Source organism: Lepidothrix coronata, unplaced genomic scaffold (assembly GCF_001604755.1).
Source record: "Lepidothrix coronata isolate B3197 unplaced genomic scaffold, Lepidothrix_coronata-1.0 Scaffold9, whole genome shotgun sequence".
Lineage (NCBI taxonomy): Eukaryota > Metazoa > Chordata > Aves > Passeriformes > Pipridae > Lepidothrix > Lepidothrix coronata.
Window position 1 is genome coordinate 576,573 of NW_016690189.1, and position 21,884 is coordinate 598,456.

The 21,884-nt window shown below is 41.3% G+C and overlaps 1 protein-coding gene across 1 annotated transcript in view; it reads right to left on the reverse strand.

The window, feature by feature from the left end:
- Window positions 1-21,667, reverse strand: part of NAP1L1 (nucleosome assembly protein 1 like 1) — a 36,737-nt gene extending 15,070 nt beyond the window's left edge. Inside the window, exons 1-5 of the mRNA XM_017804247.1 lie at window positions 21,543-21,667; window positions 4,749-4,783; window positions 3,980-4,068; window positions 3,265-3,379; window positions 2,448-2,523 (exon numbers count right to left, since the gene is read on the reverse strand). Coding sequence (XP_017659736.1) covers window positions 2,448-2,523; window positions 3,265-3,379; window positions 3,980-4,068; window positions 4,749-4,765 — 297 coding nt within the window. The 5' untranslated portion in view covers window positions 4,766-4,783; window positions 21,543-21,667. The remainder of the gene's footprint in view (window positions 1-2,447; window positions 2,524-3,264; window positions 3,380-3,979; window positions 4,069-4,748; window positions 4,784-21,542) is intronic.
- Window positions 21,668-21,884: the final 217 nt, after the last annotated feature.

A 21,884-nucleotide genomic window follows, 5' to 3' on the forward strand; every position in this document is an offset into this window, starting at 1 on the left:
CTTCTAAGCACATATTGATTCTTCCTTAACCAGTCCCCTTGCAAGTTAACCAGCTTGTATCACAACACGTTTTGCATTCTACTTTAAGCTTTAGAAAGCTGTACAAACCAAAACTATGACCTACTGCACCACAGATTGAAACCGTTAGCACAAGCTCTTAAACTGAGGCTTAACCTCAGTTCGAATCAGAGTATTCCACACCTGGGTCAATCATACGACAAACTTGAGCAATAAATCTTCATCCTAAAAACAAGTTCTACATTATCAATGAGCAGCACAGTAAACTCATAGGGTTGAGCATTATTAAGAAAGGTTTTATCATTAACTCCCTTGGTTTTATGAAAGAAAGTTCAAGACAGCTGAGTAATTCTTTGCTAAGGAATTTGATCTTCAAAATTCACCTTTTTGTTTCACTAAGCAAAGCAACTGGTAGAACGGTCTTCTAAAATACTCCCAAAGTCAGCCAGAACTGTTTTGCTAAATGAGCCACCATATTACAAATGTGTAAAAGGAAAGCAATTAATGCATTCCTTATTATAAATACTGGTCAGCTACAATTCCAGTATTAGTTTCGCTTTAGTAAACTACGCCAACACTAAGTTACTGTTAGCATATAAAGTTAGCTACACCGAGGCTACTGGTGAGACTTACAGGGTAGATTGCTGACAGTCTCCACTGGTGGACCAAACCCCAGCATATGACTACACAAGATTGTTACGTTGGTTTCCCATATTTATTTTATTTAAGTAGTTGTGCCGTGTTATTTACAACAAAGTAGTAAGCAACTGCTTTGAATTGTTAGGACCAGCTTCAGGTTAGAGGAATTACCCAAAAATATATTAAACACTGAGGGTTCATATTAATTATTAAAGCTATCTTATTTCTATTAGGCAGGACAAGCACACGATCCAACATCCCTGTTTAAATGCAGAATCCTTCTCCCTGACATCTTTATGAATATACTATTTCTGGTTACTAAGATAACATGCATTCCATCATTAAATCAAGGTTGCCCTTAACCTTCTAATTTTGGCAAAAGTACATCTGTTACACAAACTACGAAAGCCACATAAGTTTAGGCGTGTAAGCTCGTACAGGGTTGATAGCATTCTTGTTATTCTGGTATTTTTCCAGAAGTTAGTCAAGTTAATAATTTGCTGTAACTTTATCAAGTACAATATCAGAAGTAACAGCAATTTAAGGAACAACTTGAGTTAAAACAAGAAAAAAGTATTAAGGAAGAATATTAACATGACCACACATCTAAGTCATACAACAATTACCCACTTAATGCCACATGCATATATCTAGACTTAGAGTACTGGTCCTAGCAATTGCTTGTAAAGCACTATGAAATTTCTAAGATGTGGTGCCATACATGCAGCACATGTCCAAATCTGGTTTGTCAAGAGTAAAGATTTCAACCTCTTTATTAGAGAATCTAGAATCTTTTGCATGTGTCAAGCTGCATTTCATTACATTCCATGTCAAGAAGTTCAAATTTCACAATTTATATATTCATACTTTTATAAACTTGGTACTTTTTAAAAAATAAAGGTAGTTTCATGAAAGAGACAGCTCTTACAAAATAAATCCAAAATGGAGAAGCAGACCAAGAAATCTGAGCTGGACTGCACAAATACAACAGCAACTAGAACCTGTTGCTCTGAATACAAGCCACTAGCAAAAGTTATGATCACACAGGCATACAACTTCCTGTGAACAGCTGAGGGAAATTCAACTCTGTGAAAGTAAGTTTCATTGAAAGTATTGTGGCCAGGTACAGGTAAAGGGGTAAGTTATTGGACAGCTACCAAGCAGTTAGCATGAGCAGACAGCTGTTTTCCTGGAACCTGTTTAGCTTCCCACCAGTTTACGCATCTAGTTCCTTAACAGCCCATATAACAGGCTTTTAGGATCCCACATTCCTGCTGACTTCTATGCTATCTCAGTGTCTAGACTCTGCAGATAAATAAGCTCTAAATAACACTTGGAGAGACACGTAAGAAAGAGGCACCAGAAAAGCATGGTTAAGTCAGCATGCATATGCTGAGAAAGTGGAAGACTCCAGTTACATGTGTCTTCCAGATACTTTCATATTGCAAGTTAGGTAAGCATTTGGTAAAATGGTGAAGTTGCAACGCTTTTGTGGTAGTGAATGCACTGCTGTACTTGGACTTGGTGAAGAAACAATACAGCAGCTGACTAGAAGAATACAAAACAATGTTACCACTTTTGTTCACTTCTTAGATCAAGGACCTGAAAGATTAGTAGAGGTTAATTAATATCTGTTGAAAAACAGAAGAAAAATATTGGATGTGAAAAGCCTATAGTGTACAATATCTTTGTTTTGGCTTATTTTTGTTTAGGCTTTTGTTCTATGCTATAATCTGTAACAGGAAAGTGGTAGGAGTAGGAACAGCAGCAGCAGCACCACTGCCTGTTACCCAGTAGCTGCCCCAGTTCAAACCAATAGCAATGTAGGACCCTACCACAGCAAGAGAGCCGTACACTTTACACTTCCTGGGGATGTGGTGAAATATTCATACACAATCAGAAATTACCCGAGAGTCAGAAAATTCTATCTGTTAATGCAGACCACGCAAAGAAAACTTTAGCAAGAGTTTATTGCAAGTGAGAATACCACATGAAGTACTGCTAATAATGTTCCTAATTTTATCAGCTACTGGTTACACTCTAAGCATAAAATGACTATATTATAGACACTAAGCCTCCAAGTATTTGTCCGTAGTTTAAATAACTGATGTTTCATGTTTAAGGCAAAGCTACAAAAGAGATTTCAAGTAGCAGGAAAGTATCTTAAGAAGTGTGCCATACTGTAAGTGCAGGGGACAAGGTCAGCCGCTGTGAATATTAGCATTCTTTTCTTCATAAAACCTGAAATAAAAACTCTTCAATTCTGAGATGCACTACAGACAAACTATATTAGTTTTTCTGCTATCTGAGCAGCACAGTGGTTTCTGACTACTAATGCCACAGACAACAGAATCATAGAATCATACAATCAGCTGGGTTGGAAGGGACCTCTGAGATCATCAAGTCCAACCCTTGATCCACTACCACCCTGGTTACTACACCATGGCACTAAGTGCCACATCCAGTCCCATCTTAAAAACCTCCAGGGATGGAGAATCCACCACTTCCCTGGGCAGCCCATTCCAATGCCTGATTACCCTTTCTGTAAAGAATTTCTTCCTAACAATGTTCAGAAAGCAAAATTTATACCAATCTGCTCATACTGACCAAATGCCGTACCTTTCTACATATCCTGCAGATGTTCCTACCAGACCATCAAGTCTTTCCTGAAGAGCTGCAAGAATCTGAGGATTTTGCATCATCTGCACAGTCAACTGCCGAGCTAAATTAAAAAAGAAAATTACATTAAGTTACATTACATTAAATACAAAGTATGAATAAGACTGTTCAGCACTGGCAAAACATGTATTCTGATACATGCTCATGTTTTTTGCTAAGGGGGGGAAAGAAGAAGGATTTATTGATTTTAAGAGTGGTAAACACTAAGCATGATTTTTGTTCTGTTCACAGTCAAACAACTCAGCAGCAAATTACTAAGCAACTAATCAAAAAATAAGAGATACACACACACACACGTACACATGAATTTTTTATACCCAAAGCTTCACAGGTGAAGTTTTTAACTGTTGTGAGTTTTGAAAGAATTCAGTCACATATCCACAACAATCCTGTCTTTTCCAATTATAGAGGTGGCCAGCACTGCCTGAACTGGTATTAAGCATGACTAAAGTGAGTAACTGCAGACAAATAATAAAAATCACATAACTTGGGAAAAAAAAAAAGTCCTTGCTTCAGAATTTAAACAGTTGTACACTCAAAATTGTTTTACCATTTATTGTTGTTTTTAGCAGTAAATTTCTTTTAATACATTAACTAGAAAGCACATATGCAGCTGTTTAGAAACCCTTGGTTTCAACATTACCTTTGCTGTTGGCATCTTCACCAGTTTCTTCTTCTTCCACTTCTTCAACATCTTCCATATCCTGCTGATCAAGTTCAGACTGTTCTTTGCTATTAAAAATATTCAATAACAGGATCAAGAAGTTAACTTTATAAAATACTGTAATGAGCCTAAAGAGATCAAACTAGAGCAAACTGTTGCATCTTTCATCTATGACAAACTAGCAGTCTTAACAGCCAAACGAAGCCAAATTTACCTTCATAGAAATTTCATATCTGACAATCTTGGAACAGTTTAAAGAACTAGTAACTTTCCAGAATTACAAAGTTTCCTTTTTGCAGAAGAATTCCTTCATCTCCTGTGCTTATCAACCAGTCAAAGCCTCCTGCTCTACAGATCTCTTTATTAAGATGTGCAGGCCTTGACAACTGTGGGTAGGTTCATCTTAACTGTACTCCAATTGCACAAAATGTGAGCAATTCAAAGTATAGAAAAAACCTACATACAGTGAAACAGTAGTAATGGGCAATACTGTCTGTTTTTCCCCTCCAAAATTCCAACTAACATAGTAAGTTGGCTTGTGCCATTTTTAGATTTACTTCCAATTAAGATCCCAAACCCAGTTGTTGTGAGCAACTCATTTTTCTCCCAAATCCTATAAACCTCACATCTTGCCACAGTGCAAAGGTCAGTATCTAGACTCTGCCCATCAAGTGTCTGGAGATCCCAGCCATCTCAAGTACAGCACAGGACACGGTCAGAGCCTCAGTAACCTACAGATTTTACTTACTTGTCTATGTCTGCCATTCTGCTAGATTTCAAACACTAGAGGAAAAAGAAAGAATGCATAAGAACAGCAGCACTAGATTGGTGTTACAAACTCTAAAGTGCTCTAATACTTAAAAAAAACACAAACCATGTCAGCTTTATGAAATAAATACATATTATACTCTGAAGAGTGGCACATCTGCCACGCACTTTTTGAGCTCTCAGTCTAAAACATATAGAAGCACTGAAAAACTTTGTTCTGCTTTAAAACTAGAATACTCACATAAATTAAAGTACCATAAAAATGCCATGTTGAGTTTTATATCATAGCACTGTACTTGTATCATTGACTGAAAACTAGTCATAAGCATAAAACTGAAATATAACTTGAGAAAAACTGAAGTAAAAAGGGTGCTAGAACCCTTCTGGTAACTGTCTACTCATTTCCAGCATGTAATTGCAGAGTATACTTACAGCTAAATCAGTTTAAAACTAAAGATGCCTTTTTGTGACTTTACTTTTAATCCCAACTTTACAAAACCAACCCGAGTAGTTCTTCAGAATACACACAAAATTCCAACATTTTACCCCCAGAAAAATTATGCCAGGTGCCAAGCTATTTAAGATGACTTTATTTCCATGTCCTGAATGATCAGAAATTTCTTAAATATCTCAGTATCATCATAAACACATTGCAGACACAGTAACTTCTGACGTCAAGAGTATTGCAAATCTTGCATACCATGAAGCATCTATGTTCTCATATGTATTGTGCATAATATTTTCTGCCAGCAAAACAGTACTTAGGAATCTAGTATCCAAAAAGATGTTTCAGGTGAAGTAGAAGATAATACTACGCCCAAGAAAACACTTGTCCTGTTACTGCCATCTTAGGTCCAATAGTTCAGGAGGCTCCAACTACCAGAAATAATTACATGTCCACTAACCATGGAAACCATTGCTTTAGAGTCCTCATTATAGCTGCTGTCCTGTAAGCTAAATAAATTCAAGTTTCGTTCAGGAATTTCAACTCCTTATAATGCATTCCAATGACAATTTTAGCAAAGTGTTGGAGGGATATGTTCCAGAAAAAGTGAAAATTGCATTTGATCTGTCCAAAGTGTAACACAAAACCACAATCCCAGTAAGATCAGGATATTAACAGTCAATATGAAAAAACATGTTAGAATCTAGACTTCAGAATTAAACACCTACATTCTATGTAGACAGAATCAAAACATTTTTTCTGGTGTCATAACTATGTCCCAACAACTACATGGAAAGCAAGTGTTCGATGTCCTCATTTAGAACCACAACTTTACAGTGCCATTAAAGTATTTAGAAGACTGCATGTAATAAAAAAAGATTCAATTCCCTAATATGCAGAAAAACTAGAGAACCAACTACCTGTCCATCTATTTCAGAAAAAATAATACAGTACTTGCTATCAAATAGAATAGCAGCACTGCTGTAAACCAAAGGACATCTAACAATGCAATAAGAAACAGAGGAGTTACAGTAGTATTCTTGACTCATTTTATTCAGATCTCATTTGCCTGTCTTATGATTTCAGGTTTGCACATGTATGCAAGCTGTCTATAAAACAATTCCAGAGTCTCCTTTGTATATTGATCTCAAAGCTAGCATGGACTGAAAACCTATAGAAACTGAGAGCATACTACAATTACAACTCTCATTAATGGGTCCCTGGTTTTTTTGAGCAACAATAACAATTAGCATTATTTTTTATTTATAGAAGACTTTATCCATTTTATACAGCTTTTTCCTTACATACTTCCTCTTAACTTGTTCTTAACTCAGGACCTTTTCAAGGAGATTGGTAGTACCGCTGTACAAAAGAGCACAAGATGCACAGTCCCCCTGCTTTTCACATATTTTTATGCAAATGTGACAGTGATGCTGTTCACCAACTACTGCTCCTTGCTGAGACCAGCATTTCCACTCTCCATTCTTCTCAACAAATACCGCTTCCATTTCCATACAACTAAAGGCAGTTCTTTCAACAAGGGTGTGACCAGTTGCAGCACAAACCCTGGTCTCTCCAAAGCAGTGGGCTAAATGAAACAGCAGCTGAACACTCAGAGACAGGTTTGCTGAAAGAGACTGACTTCTACAGTTCATTTAAACATTTTTTTTTTCTAAATGAGGACAAGATTGGCTATGATCAAATGATGCCTAAAAACTTTAAGAAGCATTCATCCCATCTCCAACACCGGTCATTAGCCGATGCCTTGGAAAAAAGTAATGACATGGTTCAGAATTCCCCCAGAAATCCTTCTAGCTTTCAATCACGTTCAGAAAAAAACACACTGGCTCAGAAATGCAGGTATTTGACAATGTCATAACCGATTTTTATTTCATAAACTAGTCCTCATTTTCCTCAAAACCATGCAGGTAAGCTGATGATATCAGTCAAGTATCAAAGCACTAAAATCCTGCTTCTGAGTTGCAATATTCAGCTCAAAGTCAGATTTTTCTATACTGCGCAACCCTATGGCAGAGGAATTTTCACCAGCAGTCTCTCTGTTCCTGAATTCCTCAGAGGGCCCTTATTTTCACCATTCTGAACAACTACTTGTCATCAGCAACTTTTGTCCATCCTTTCACTGATCACCCGCTTTCCAAGATCATTTCTGACCATGCTGAAGGCATTCATCTCACTACAGCACCCTGTAGAATTCCAGCATCTCCCTCATTGCAGAGGGCAATTATCATCCTCTGCTTCCTGGCTTTTAAACAATCCATGCTAGCACTGTATGTTTTCAAATTATGACCCAGTTTACTCAAAGACTTTGAATAACATTCTTCAAAGATTTTTTTGAAATTAAAATAGACTGTATCAAGCAGCTGTCAACTTCAGAGCCTCCCTCTAGTGTTCGCCTATCTCTCATACCACTTTTTCCCATTTTTGCGTCAGTCTTTTTCATGACCCATCCTTTAATCTTCCCTCCACTTTTTACACAACTCAGTATCAGAACATTTACAGTTAGAAGAGTTCTTCTGCAAACTGAGGAGATAGTACTGTTTGTCATAACACTGATATCTGCCAGTTCTAAACAACAGTTTTTGGAATGAGAGCTGCCAACAGAACTAAACTGGCAGACATTTAGACTAATCTGTGCAGCCCACTAGCATGGAAGGTATACAGTTGCATCACATTTACTTTACTGTCATTTACTTAAACAACATAAGCTTCTCTGCAAACACAGCTCTACTGGTAAGAAAAAAAAACAACCAACAAACAACAACAAAAAAACCTGAACAGATAAAAACAACAACAAAACAAAAATAAATCACTCCAAAAAACCAACCGTAGAAGAAGAAAAGCAGTGAGAAAATGCATTCCTTGAGAGTAAATAACCTCCACTATCTTTGCACAATGCCCAGTACAAGCTCCCAGTCTAGTCTCCAGTATTTTGAATATATGTACCACAATCAATAATACTAAAATACATCACCCCAGTATTTATTTTCCAGTATCTCCCCAATACTAAATATTTCACTATTCTACTGGTATCACTTGGTGTAAGACACAGCTGTCCTTCCCAGTTCATTTCATAGGTGTATTTCACAGGTGCATTCCAGATTGTAAACAGCAGCTGCAACTTGGCACATGAGCATCAAGAACCACTCTTGGCACCGGCATCGCTCCCTGAAGCAGACCCAGAGAGATACCAATTCACCAGTTGTCAATGCAGAACGTCTGGCTACAGCTGGTATGTTACTTCAAGCGCAGTGTCTAGGCAATTGCTTTGGGCTGAGATATTACTTAGAATCTAGGCCTCCTGACTGCAAGAAGAAGCTTATGAGTACATAAAGGGCAGCCTACACCCCTGTACAAAAACCAGCACGCAAATAACCTCCTTATTAGTAAAATATTTTACTTCTCTGTTACTTGAAGAGCTACAGCCAGTAGCACTGCATTACGGTCAGAGGTGCCCAGAGGCTTCACTTACAATGTTTTGCTGCTCACTGTAAATATGCAGAGAAAAAGAAACAGTTAGGGCTTGAAAGTGAGCGCATAGGAAGTTTTCGCTACAAAAAAGCAAGCAAAAGTACAGAAAAGCAAGCTACGATGCAAGTTTTCTAAAGGTTGAAGTGTAAAACCTCTTTCATATAGGCAGCTTAAGCTTGCCTGCCATCACAAGAAAATGTGTTCTTTATCGGAATGGAAAGGTTAGGAAACAATCTGGCACAAGCTTAGCCACAGTTTTGAGTGCACTCTGCAGAATTACTGAAAATTGGAAAAACCCTCTTAAAATTTACATCTTACCAAAACAGTATAACAATTTGCTATTTTCATTATGCTTAAAGGACTCTTCCCCTTTTTAATCTGACATGTTTTTCAAGAAATGTAGTTAGATATATGCAGAATCTAATAATGATACTGCCATGTATTCATCCTCAAGTTACCCATTAGTAAGTTTCCAGGGGTTATTGTTTTTTCACTAAGTGATTTTGCTCAAGTGAAGGTAGAAATATAAACCCTAAGTGTTCAACACTGCCTAATCACTCCTTCATCCACGCAGAAAATAGTCTGAGTTTGCACAGCAGCATAAGCCATGTTACATCTAGGACACACACACTTTGGTGAGAAGCCTTTTCTTTTTGAAGATCAGCTTTAAGTGTCCCAAGTAAGTATGCCAGTATTAAATTACCCGGACATCCGCTCAGCCTCGGGAAGACAGGTCACAGTAAGGTGAATTGTGAGTCAGCTGAGGAAGCAAGACATTCCTGAGACACAGTTGTTCCAGCAAAACAACAGCTTTTTTGCAACAAGCCCTAAGGCTGGCAGGCCACCAACATATCTCAGCTGTTCAGCATCTCTGATCATACCACACCAAGAAGAGTACCCATTCCCTCCCTTTCAGGAAATACCTTTTCCCCTTCTCTAGAGGAATTGCTCACACGATTACCTTGGAGTGGCATGTAAAAGAAATTTTGCAAGTTGTTCAAGAAACACAAATGGGCTTTTAGAGGCTATCAGACCCTTCCTACATCCAAGCCATGTTAAATCACATTTTTAAAAGAAACCTACCCTTTTGCCCAAACTGATTTCCTCAGTAGTCAGTAATTCAGAGCACAGCAAGTCAGCCTGTCCATATAACAGCATATCAGCCTCTTCCTGTCTCTGGCAAGTCTTGGGTAACTGAAAGCAATACATTAACAGAAAATACCCAAAACAAGTGAGCCCTACATGGGATTAAGAAGCTGCAATGTAAGATAACAAACTAAGTGGTGGACTAAGTCAGATGTCAGTGAAGAAAAGAGAGGTCCAGCTGGAGGACAGCTAGTTGTATTAAAAATATCATCAGGATTAAGTCCTGTAAGCTATTTGCAATGTGTGCAAAAACGAAAGGTGCCAGACAAATGACATCATACCAGCCAAGTTCAACTCTCACTACACAGACTGGGAAACTTGAGAGCAATATATTCATTAGAAGTCACTTCAAACTGATGTTCTTGTGTAGCATTCCAGAAGGACAACTTGTAAGATTTCTCTTACGTAATCTTCACCGAATAAAGAAAACAAACATTAAAATAGCAGTGTAGAGATCCATCAGAAGATACTCTTTGACTGCAGATGTTCAAAGTAATTGTTTGGTGTACTTTGCTCAAACCCTCTAAGAGAGGTTTGTAACATTAGAGAGATCAGATACTCTGATAGTGATCTTCAAGGTCTTTTCCAACCTGAACGATTCTAAGAGAAATGGGAGAACTGTTTAAAAAGTGCACAGTACATGGTAGAGAGTTTCACACTTCACATGTCTTGGTACAGCAAGACAAAAAAATACAACCCCCAAAAATATTAATCATTTCACAACTGTTAGTAGAAGCTATGGTACTAATTACCAGGTGGGAAAATTGTTACATGAGAAAAGATCATACAGTTCAGTAGTAACTAGGAGAGCATTTAGCTCCTCTTCAAAAAGCAGCAATTGAATAATGTATCGGGTTAAAAATGCCATTTCAAAAGGGAATAAAGCAGAAGACCAAGTGTGTCCTTTATACTTGTGTGATTCAATTCACGCATCCATTATCATTAGCATGAAAACTGGTCATGAAACAAGGAGATATTGTACCTATTAATATCCTGAGGGGAGACCTCATCACTCTCTATAGCTACCTGAAAGAGGGTTGTTGTCATGTGGGGAGTGGTCTCTTCTCCCAGGTTAACAAGGATGAGAGGAAACGGCCTCAAGTTATGCCAGGCAAGGTTTAGATTGGATATTAGGAAAACTTTCTTCACTGAAAGGGTTGTCAGGCTGCCCAGGGAAGTGGTGTAATCACCAACCCTGGAAATGTTCAAAAAATGTGCAAACGTGGCACCTGGGGATACAGTTTAGCAATGAACATGGCAGTGCTGGGTTAATGGCTGGACTCGATGATCATAGATGAGAAGCCTTTTCCAACCTAAATAACTCTGTGTTTCTATGATTAACATGGCAGATAAATGATATAATCTGTAACACGTTTAGCTTATGGAAAAATATGCCTTCTTAGGAAAGCTGAAGGTGAAAAAAAAAAATCAATCTCAATTAAGTGAGCAGAGTAGCGGAAGTCTAGAACATAAAGATACCACATCTATTTGATGAAAGACATTATCAGCCACTGAACTCCAGAGACAATTTCCTTTTATTAGTGCCTCAAAGTTATTCTGTTAACAAAAAGATTTCTGTTAATGTAAGAGCAAAAACAAAGTTTATTTAAATTTTCAAATATAGAGTAGATAATTAAAATTGTCTGCCTGAATACAAGCACAGAAGACAAGAGTATGATACTATAAAGAAGACAGCACTAATATAAAAGTTATCAAGTTTTGGATAGAATTATAGAATCAGCTGGGTTGGAAGGGACCTCCGAGATCATCAAGTTCAACCCTTGATCCAACACCGCCATGGTTACTACACCATGGCACTAAGTGCCACATCCAATCTCATCTTAAAAACCTCCAGGGATGGAGAATCCACCACTTCCCTGGGTAGCCCACTCCAACGCCTGATTACCCTTTCTGCAAAGAATTTCTTCCTAATATCCAACCTAAACCTCCCCTGGCACAGCTTAAGACCATGTCCTCCTGTCTTACTGATAGCTGCCTGGGAGAAGAGACCAACCCCCACCTGGCTACAACCTCCTTTCAGGGAGTTGTAGAGAGTGATGAGGTCTCCCCTGAGCCTCCTCTTCTCCAGGCTAAACAACCTCAGCTCCGTCAGTCTCTCCTCATAGGACTTGGGCTCAAGTCCCTTCACCAGCCTCATTGCTCCTCTCTGGACCTGCTCCAGCACCTCAATATCCTTCCTGAACTGAGGGGCCCAGAACTGGACACAGTACTCGAGGTGTGGCCTCACCAGCACTGAGTTCAGGGGAAGAATCACTTCCCTGGTCCTGCTGGCCACACTGTTCCTGACACAGGCCAGGATGCCATTGGCATTCTTGGCCACCTGGGCACACTGCTGGCTCGTGTTCAGCTTCCTGTCAATCCAAACTCCCAAGTCCCTTTCTGCCTGGCTGCTCTCCAGCCACTCTGTCTCCAGCCTGTAGTGCTGCATGGGGTTGTTGTGGCCAAAGTGCAGGACCCGGCACTTGGCCTTGTTGAACCTCATCCCGTTGGAATCAGCCCAACTCTCCAGCCTATCCAGGTCCCTCTGCAGAGCCCTCCTGCCTTCCAGCTGATCGACACTCTCTCCCAACTTAGTGTCATCTGCAAATTTGCTGATGGTGGACTCAATCCCCTCATCTAAATCATCAATAAAGATATTAAACAGAACTGGGCCCAACACTGATCCCTGGGGGATACCACTAGTGACCGGCCACCAGCTGGATGCAGCACCATTCCCCACCACTCTCTGGGCCCGGCCCTCCAGCCAGTTCCTAACCCAGCACAGAGTGGCCCTGTCCAAGCCGTGGGCTGCCAGTTTTTTCAGGAGTAAGAGACTAAGGAGCTAATGGTCAATGGAAGCAAGGAATCCAGGTTCCTCAATGAAGTAAGAGAAAGGTGCCACTGGACCCTTGCAGTAACTCAAATCCCTCTGTTTTGATGCAATGTATTGTTCAAGTACCAACTGATCCACTATGTCCAAGACATGCACAGTTAACAGCAGAAATGCTAACTGGCATGGCAATATTTAGGAATCTTTAGCAAAAGCTTAGGTAGGGTCTTCTGAACCAAGCAGAAAAGGATAAGAAATTCAGACGAGGAGGAGTTTCACAGAACACACTCAGAATTCTAGCTACGTGCATGCGCTTAATTATCCAAGATGGGAAGCACTCATAGCACCACGTGGGAGATGTGTTACCTTCGTAAAGGGAGCACCCAGTTTCTCTTCTGAATGATCTTCCAGTTAGATAAAGCAAATACAATTGGCAAATCCTGCTGGAAAAGCTTATTGTAGTTCTTCCTTAGCTATGCATACCCTTTCCTTTCAATCAGCAACATGTGAATGATTGTAAAGTTAAAAGAAGTTCTAACTATTTCCTTATACAGTGCTAGACCTGCAGTTGCATGAGCAATAGCAGGGTCAAGAGATGGAGGTTGCCACAGGCAAGTACCTTTTGTAACAACTCATGAAAAGGGTTGGGCAAGTTTGAATTTACTGCGAAAACTGTACTGCTACATCTTACCTTATGGTAACGTGGCAAAATGCAGAATCTGGCTGCAGAGAATAAAAACACTAAAACACGACAATGATGAATCAAGTAACATAACACAGTTATTCAAAACTCTGCTCTCTCCCGTTCAAGTGGTATTTTTTTGCACTTCCTAATGGCTCCTGAGGTAAAGGCATCAACTTCAGCCATTTGCCAATGCAACCATTTCATTAGTGCTTGCAGGCCTCTGCACAATATATGTATACATGTTACAGCATGAAAACACATTTTCCACATTTCAACTTTAAAGCGCTCTATGCTTGCACTAGAACACAAGTTACTTGATGGGAAGAAGTCAAAGATTCTTCAAAACAAAATGGAATGATAATATATCTAAATAACTCTGTTATTAGCAACTGCAGGACTTGTTTTCAGTCATGTGGAAGGAAACCCTTGTTAAGCTCTCCCCTTGACTAATTTTTCAATTAGGAAATAAAGATTCAATCAACAAATATGGAACTCCTATGTTTGTAGCAATTTTATTGAATTTTAGATAGTGCTTGTTTACTCTTTCAGCAGAAAAGAGTCCTCATAATGAGAAGGAGATGGACTACAAAATTACAATTTAAAAGAAGGCCTAAATTATATCTTCGTGTTTGTCTCTGCCACTGACCTGAGCTCCCTCATCGGGTTCTAAATATAGGGTAATTAACACACAATGCTGCCTTTGTTCTGGATGCCAAGATTCTGTAGCAGAAAACCTATCAATTTCTATTTAAAACAATCTTTCATTATTAGTAAAGTAACAAATTAGTTTAAATTCAAATCTGGAAAAAATAAACAAAGATTTTATTTTTTTTAAACGAACTAGTCGGCTTATTACAGGTTTTACTTTCCATCACTAATAATGGGAAAAACACAGCCGTTCTGATGGGTTGAAATCAAAATCTTTATGTATAAAGAAATATTTAAAATCTCCTAAGAGTATGTCTCCATACTCAGTTTGTTTAAAAGTGTCAAAGTAACAAAAGTAACAAACTGTGTTTTAACAAAGTTCTTCAGGTAGCAGAGTGCACTTTAACAGTTTAAAAGATCAACTTGTAGTGCCACAACATCCAACAAACGAAAGGAGAGCGACTGTTGGCTACGAAGATCGCCACATAATTAAACACAACCATACTGGCAGTTACACTGCTATCTGCAAAACTCACACACTGCAGCATTAAAGCTTTTATCCAATTTGACTTCAAAAACATCTAAGCATTCTTATCTGAAAAGAAAGTTAAAAAACACTGAAAAAAATGTGTACAGGTTTCAAAAGTGTGTGTTTTTACTAGAACATCTGATGAATGCAATATTTTAAATTCATTTACTCCCCAAGAAGCTACTAATTTACTCCCCAAGAAGCTAGAATTTCCTAAAATACATCAGCAACTTTTTTGTTAGCTTCAGTTCAGGATTTTTAACATGGAAGCCAAGCCACTGAGAACCTACCACCTTTAAAACATCCAGTTTTCAACTAACAAGCTAGCTTGTACTTAAAAAAGAACACAGTCACAACTTGACACATTTTGGAAGCTCTTAGGGGTGAGATGTTACAATTGGCAGTTAAGACCAAACAGAAGTATGTACATGGTTATGGTTTCAACAAGTCACTTCCAAATGAATACAGCTGGTATAAAAAGCAATTGTAAATATGTACTACACTTAGAGAGTATTTGAACCATGGAAATGAGCATTATTTACAAAGTTATCTACATAGAAACTTCCTTGTGAATTTCACTCAATCACGCTTTTGGCTCCAATACCTCTTGGGAATCTGGAGAGGTCCCAGCTGACAGGAAGCTGGTGAACCTTGTCCCAATTTCCAACAAAGGCAAGAAGGGGAACCCCAGAAACTACAGGCCTGTCAGTCTCACTTCAGTGCCTCGTAAAGTTATGGACAAGATTATTATGGGAGGTATCGAAAAACACCTGAAAAACAATGCAGTCATTGGTCACAGCCAGCCTGGCTTCAGGAGAGAAAAGTCATGCTTACACAATCTGATTTCCTTTTATAACAAGGTAACCCACCTAGCTGATCAAGGGAAGCCAGGTGATGTCATCTTTTTGGATTTCAGCAAAGCTTTCAATACCGTCTCTCACAGGATCCTTCTGGACAAAATGTCCAGCACACAGCTGGATAAACACATCATGTGGGGGGTGAGCAATTGGCTCAGGGGTCGAGCACAGAGGGTGATAGTGAATGGGGTAACATCAAACTGCTGACCTGTCACTAGTGGGGTTCCACAGGGCTCATCTTGGGCCCTGTGCTCTTGAACATCTTCATAAATGACTTGGATGCAGGACTGGAAGGGATACTAAGCAAGTCTGCAGATGTCACAAAACTGGGAGGAGCTGTTGATTCTCTCAAAGGCAGGGAGGCCCTGCAGAGAGATCTCGACAAATTAGAGGAGTGGGCAATCACCAACCATAGGAAGTTCAACAACAGAAAGTGACAGATTCTGCATCTGGAATGGGGCAACCCTGGATGTTTGTACAGACTGGGGAATGAGGTGCTGGAAAGCAGTGCCATGGAAAGAGTCCTGGGGGTCCTGTCAATGGCAAGTTGAATATGAGTCAGCAGTGCCCTGGCAGCCAGGAGGGCCAACCAGTGTCCTGGGGGGCATCAGGCAAAGCATTGCCAGCCAGTCAAGGGAGGGAACTGTCCTACTCTGCTGTGCACTGGGGCGGCCTCACCTTGAAGATGGTGTGCAGTTTTGGGCACTGCAATATAAGCTATTGAAGAGTGTCTAAAGGAGGGCAAAGAAGATGGTGAAGGGCCTTGAGGGGAAGCCGTATGAGCAGCTGAGGTCACTTGGTCTGTTCAGCCTGGAGAAGAGGAGACTGAGGGGAGACCTCATTGCAGTTACAACTTCCTTGTGAGGAAGAGGAGGGGCAGGCACTGATCTCTTCTCTGTGGCGACCAGTGACAGGACCCGAGGGAATGGCCTGAAGTTGTGTCAGGGGAGGTTTAGATTGGATATCAGGACAAGGTTCTTCACCCAGAGGGTGGCTGGGCACTGGAACAGGCTCCCCAGAGAAGGGGTCACAGCACCAAGCCTGACAGAGTTCAAGAAGCATTTGCGTGATACTGTCAGGTACATGGTGTGACTCTTGGGGATGGTCCTGTGCAGGGTCATCCTGTCCAGAGTTGGACTTGATGATCCTTACGGGTCCCTTCCAACTCATCATATTCTGTGATTCTGTGAAGATGGTGATAAAAGAATCAAGAGGCTGTGTCATGAATATCTCACCAGGTCAAACAGAGCAAGCATGTTCCTGATGATGCTACCCTGCACACGCATAAAGCACCTACACCAGCTCATACTTAACACTTCAAAGTCAAGATGAGTAATTTCCAAAACTGGGGTGTCACAGAATTAAGAACTGCTTAAAGCAGTGACCCAAGCAAGGCAAAATAAATAGTATTAAAACCTAAAGTAACACAAATCAAAAGATGCAATTCCAACTAACTTAGAATTGAAAAGGTCAAAAAAATTCTGCGCAAAGACATATAACTGCATGCAGCCCACTAAAGATTTTTACTCAACCTGCAGAAGTAGCAAGACCTGAAATGAATGCATGGTGACTAAAACACACAATGCAAAATATGATCATTATACACTTCGGTAATGTATCCTTAATAAAAACACTGTATTCACTGTTCAGGTTGCAGAAAAGAGGAAATAGCTCAGTTCAGGGCCTAGCAACATGAATACATGAGGAACATAAGCAGTTTACGTCTTATACTAATAGTATGAGAGGTGAACAACAAGAAATGACACAAAAATACCTACATTAACAAGAAGTTCAAAAAGAACTGATTCAAAATTGTTTTCCATGTAAACAGTTAATTGTTTTATTTCATGTCTCCTCCCTGTGTTCCTCAACTTGATCTTTTAATGCTTAAGTCAAGTTTTTAACTAGGGTCAGACCTAGAATGACATTCTCCCTTCACGGGCAAGTCATTCCACAAGCAATGTGAAAGAACCGCCTTCCTTTAAGCATCACATACTAAACAATACCTAACTAAAGTAGTGGACTGAACTAACCTTAGTGCAGATGGTCAGAAAAGATAACAAGCATTTATGATTCTAACCTGGGTCTTAGAAGTTTAGGTGTTTGTCCATTCCAGATTTCAGGCACCCACTTAGTCAAATCTCTTAACCAGAATTTTCAACACTTCTAACATCTCTCATGTTTTGGGTGGAGGTTTCTTCATTTATTGGTTGTTATTTGGGTGGTGGTAGTGCTATTTTTTTAAAGAATAAATGTAAATGTAAAATCAAGCAATCGAATGCTTCAAGGCTACAGGTACCTCCAAAAACCAGTTTTCACATCTAAAATTTGCTTTCACCTTCTGATCATAAAAAGCTACTAAGGATAAACTGCTAGTATTTTGTTCTAAAGTCCTCAAAGACCAGGTGAAACAGCTGATATAAAACTGTCTATTTATTATGGCAAGTTAAGCTTTAAAATTAGACATCGCCATTGTAAATCATGTCTGTGCAGATTTACATTTAAGCACACATTCAGCTCCCAAATGCATTTGTATTCTCCTGCACTAAAATCTGAACAGCTTTCCATTTAGGGAGATCTCCAGTTTAACCTGTGACAAGTAGTTAAGATGTTGATGATGTTTTCATTCAAGCAGATGATGTAAGTTCATTTGAAAGAATAATCTTTAGGAAGAGCATAAGTTACTTCATATCTGAAATTATTTACATTTTTAAACTAAACATAGAGTAAAAAAGTTAAGTTATCAAAATGTTCCCTTTTTTTTTTGAGTCAACTTAAGTTTTAGTCTTCAATATGTGTAGTCTTCCTGAAAACTTAAGGTCAAAGTTATGGCTAAATACCATATCAGTATTAGATTTTTTCCCTTTGCATCAACTTTGTTGAATCACAAAATCATAGAATCATTTAGTGTAAGAAGTCCTCAAAACCCTCACACATTGCTTCTAAATAGCTTAATTTTTCAGAAGGTCATCAAATGAATCCCCAAGCAACTTCTTTGATGCCTTTCAGACATGTCTGGTTTTCTAGACAAACACATTATGACACCAGACCTACTCTCCAGATTAACAATGTTAGGCGATGAGGAAATGCACTAACCCTGAGCTGAGTGAGAATCAGCTAGATTGAATTAGCTTTAATTATAATCACTTTTGAGCCCTAAGTAATTTACAAATGAAAACTGACCTAAGCATTAAAACTATCATCACAACCCTTCCTTGGATTAAACACCACTTGTACTAACTATGCAGTTCTACTCTATTATTTACTAACTGCTTCCCTAACGAGAAGTTGGACTGCAGTTGCCCAGACCAGATGCTAACTCAGAAGATTCCTCAGCTCTAGTAAAATAAAACCAGCATTAAGAAGTATTGTTTCTGTCTGCAAAGTACTGTCTTCTGTGCAAGTGCCTGCTAGTACCACACAAATATCAAAGCAGTATCAATTCATGGAAAAACACAGAGCTGAAGTTCCACTGAATGTATATACCAATGCAGAAAAGCAAACAGGCATTGAAAGAACACCTGCATCTCCATTTTCTGCAACGTAATTCCTGAAGTTTCTTCAAAGAAGCAAGAACCAGATCCTTACTTTGAGATACACCACGTTTGCAGCTGTTTCACAAGAACCTTAACGTGAACTGGGTTACAACTACATTAACAAAAAGGTTAAGATACCACACACATGTCCATTATACCCCCTGGTCTACTGGAATAAACTGGCTTTCACCAAAGGATTGAAACAAAATTAAAAATAAAAGATTCTTAATTTATTCCCCCTGAGATTTTTCTCTATTAAAACTAATGTCCTCAAGCTATATTATTCCCTGAAGGAATACAGTCTCTGCCACAACAGGATAAGCTGTGTTACAATTGCTTCAACTTTTAGCTTAGTGAATCAACACCTTTTTACCAAATGTACAGGGTAAGCCAAAGTTTTCTTGAAGATATGGAGTTATGTACTGGAGAAAATGAAGACTCAGTTCTCACTCAGGGTTGTGAAAACTGTTGTTAAAGCTTCATGACATCCATGCCCACAGTGCTTTGGTTTCGTTCTCACTTGTGTGCCCGTACTCACTGTCAATTACACAAGAAGCCAAGAGAAAACCAGACTACCCATTTCCAGGATGCTCAGTAAGCAGGCCATCATAACTAGTACCCCACCTCCTTCCAGAAATAGTTTGTGAGGCAGGGGCTAGATGACACACAAGGGTGGCAGGAGCATTACTCTGCTGTACACAAAGACAGTGCTGCAGATCTGGCACTTTGGGCACTTCTTGCGACACTGGGCTGGCAGCATAGATGCAGCATGGTGCTTCTGCGTGCTTCCAGCCATCCCAAAACTTACTTCCTAGTCCTGTGCAAGTCAGAAAAGGACAAGGGGCTCTGAAAAACACCTGTGCACAGGACCATTATTCTACAATCCTCTGTCCTCAGAAACCAGAGCACATGATATGCAAGACCTGTCACAAAACAGAGAAAAAGTGGAGGGTAAGGAGACTGCTGATATATATCCCTCCCACAGGACTACGTGGGCCACATAAACGTAAGATCAGGTATCAATGGCTTATTATAAGCACTTAAAACAACATCTGAGGTACCTGAAGCCTGAGTGGCCTAAACTTTTGTCTGGTACAGAGGCATCCAAGTCACTCAAATTTCCATGGATACAGATTTTAAATTCTTATTTTGCTCTATGGATTAATATCATTTCTGTATTTACGAGGGACTGGAAGCCATTCAGCTTGTTTCAATCCAGGTACAGCGCTTTTCTCATTCTTTAAAGAGTACCATTGTAAAAGGGGCACAGCCGGAAGGCTACTAACAAGCTACTAACATTTTTGTCAGAAACTACCTACAGCAGTTCACAGCCTTAGGCCTTAGCTCTTAAGTTTCATTTCATGATTGTAATTAAAATTATCAGGCATTATCTCCTGCCAGATTAATGTAACATCTACCAGCAGATGTTAAAATCCCAAGAGGGGCTGAGCAGCAGAGTATTTGTCATACCTTGCACACACGGTGCCCACTTCTCCTACCCTCCTCAAATGAGTTAGAATGTGAAACACAGGTGTATCTCAATAGGGCTTCAAACACAAATGGACACGTACACAAATCTGCAGTATGCTTGGAGATGAATGGTGGAAGGTGCCGTGTTATTACTCTATCAGTCATTTTAAAAAGTTTTGTGTTTTGTTCTGCAAGTGAATGAGGAAAGTTTTTATTAATTATTGAAAGCCTCACAAGTATTGGCAGTGTAAGTCCCCTCATCATTTAATAGGGAGTAGATAAGAGTTTTATATGTAGGTAGATATTTATGAATGCTGAACACAAGACACTACTTCCACTTTTAGTTACTAAACCTTCCAGGTAGCTTCTTTGCCTTCTTTGGTGACAGGCTCATTTTGGATGATACTAGCTAGCAGACACCCGGAAAAGCGACATGTTGAACTCCCGAACACCGCTCTACCCTGAGGCAGGAAACGGGACTTGCTCGTCCTCTGGCTGAATCTCTGGGTCCCCCTGCCAGCAGCACAGCACAGCACACCCGAGCCGTGGCTCTCCACGGGAGCAGGAACAAGGCGCGGGAGGCGGCACAAGGCCACGACTCACAGCCATCGCCGCCGTCCCCCGCTCCGCCATGTGCGCGCACACGGCCCGGGCCCCCCACCGGCCCGGCCCCGAGACCCCCGCGCCCGGTCGGACACGCTCATCCGCTCCTCCTCCCCGCGCCGCTTTCCGGCCCCGCAGCCCTGCAGCTCCCCGGCCGCGCCGGGCAGGGCTCCGCTCTGCGCCCACGTGTTGCGGGGCCGACCCGCCTCCCCCCGGCCCGGCCAAGCCGCACGCCCCGGCCCGGCCCGGCCCCGGCGCTCCGCGGGCGCGGCGGAGGGGCGCGCGGGAGGCGGCGGGCAGCGCTCCGCGCCGCGGGCCTGGCCGAGCAGCGGCGCCGCCGCCCCGCGGGCCGCACGGGGGGAGCTCGGTGCGGCGCGGGCACCGCCGGCCCCCCGCGCCCCGCCAGCCGCGGGGCCCCGCTAGGCCGGGCCGGCCCCCGCGGGCTCCCCCCCCGCGGGAGCGAGGGCTCAGCGCCCCTTCCGTAGCCCCCCGCACTCCCGGCCCAGGGCGGCGGCGGCAGGAGCGCCCCGCGGTACCTGCGCGGCCCGCGGGCCCGGTGACTCAGGAGCAGCGAGGCGGAGGCGCCGCGCGGCCGGCGGTGAAAGGACCCGCGCTCCCGCCGCTCGCGCTCATATAGAATTAACGTCACCACGTAACCCCCTCCCCCGCGCGCCCCGCGTCTCGTGGCAACGCGCGCGCCCTCGCGCCGCCCGTTGGCCGAGGACGGTTGGGCCCGAGCGGCGGCGGCGCGCGCGGAGCCGCCCCGGTGCCACCCTCGGGCCGCGTGTCCGGAGCCACCTCCGGGACGTGTGGCCGCGCACGTACCGGCCCCGGCCCTGGCCCCGCCCGGGGGGAAGGTGCCCACACGGCGGGGCACC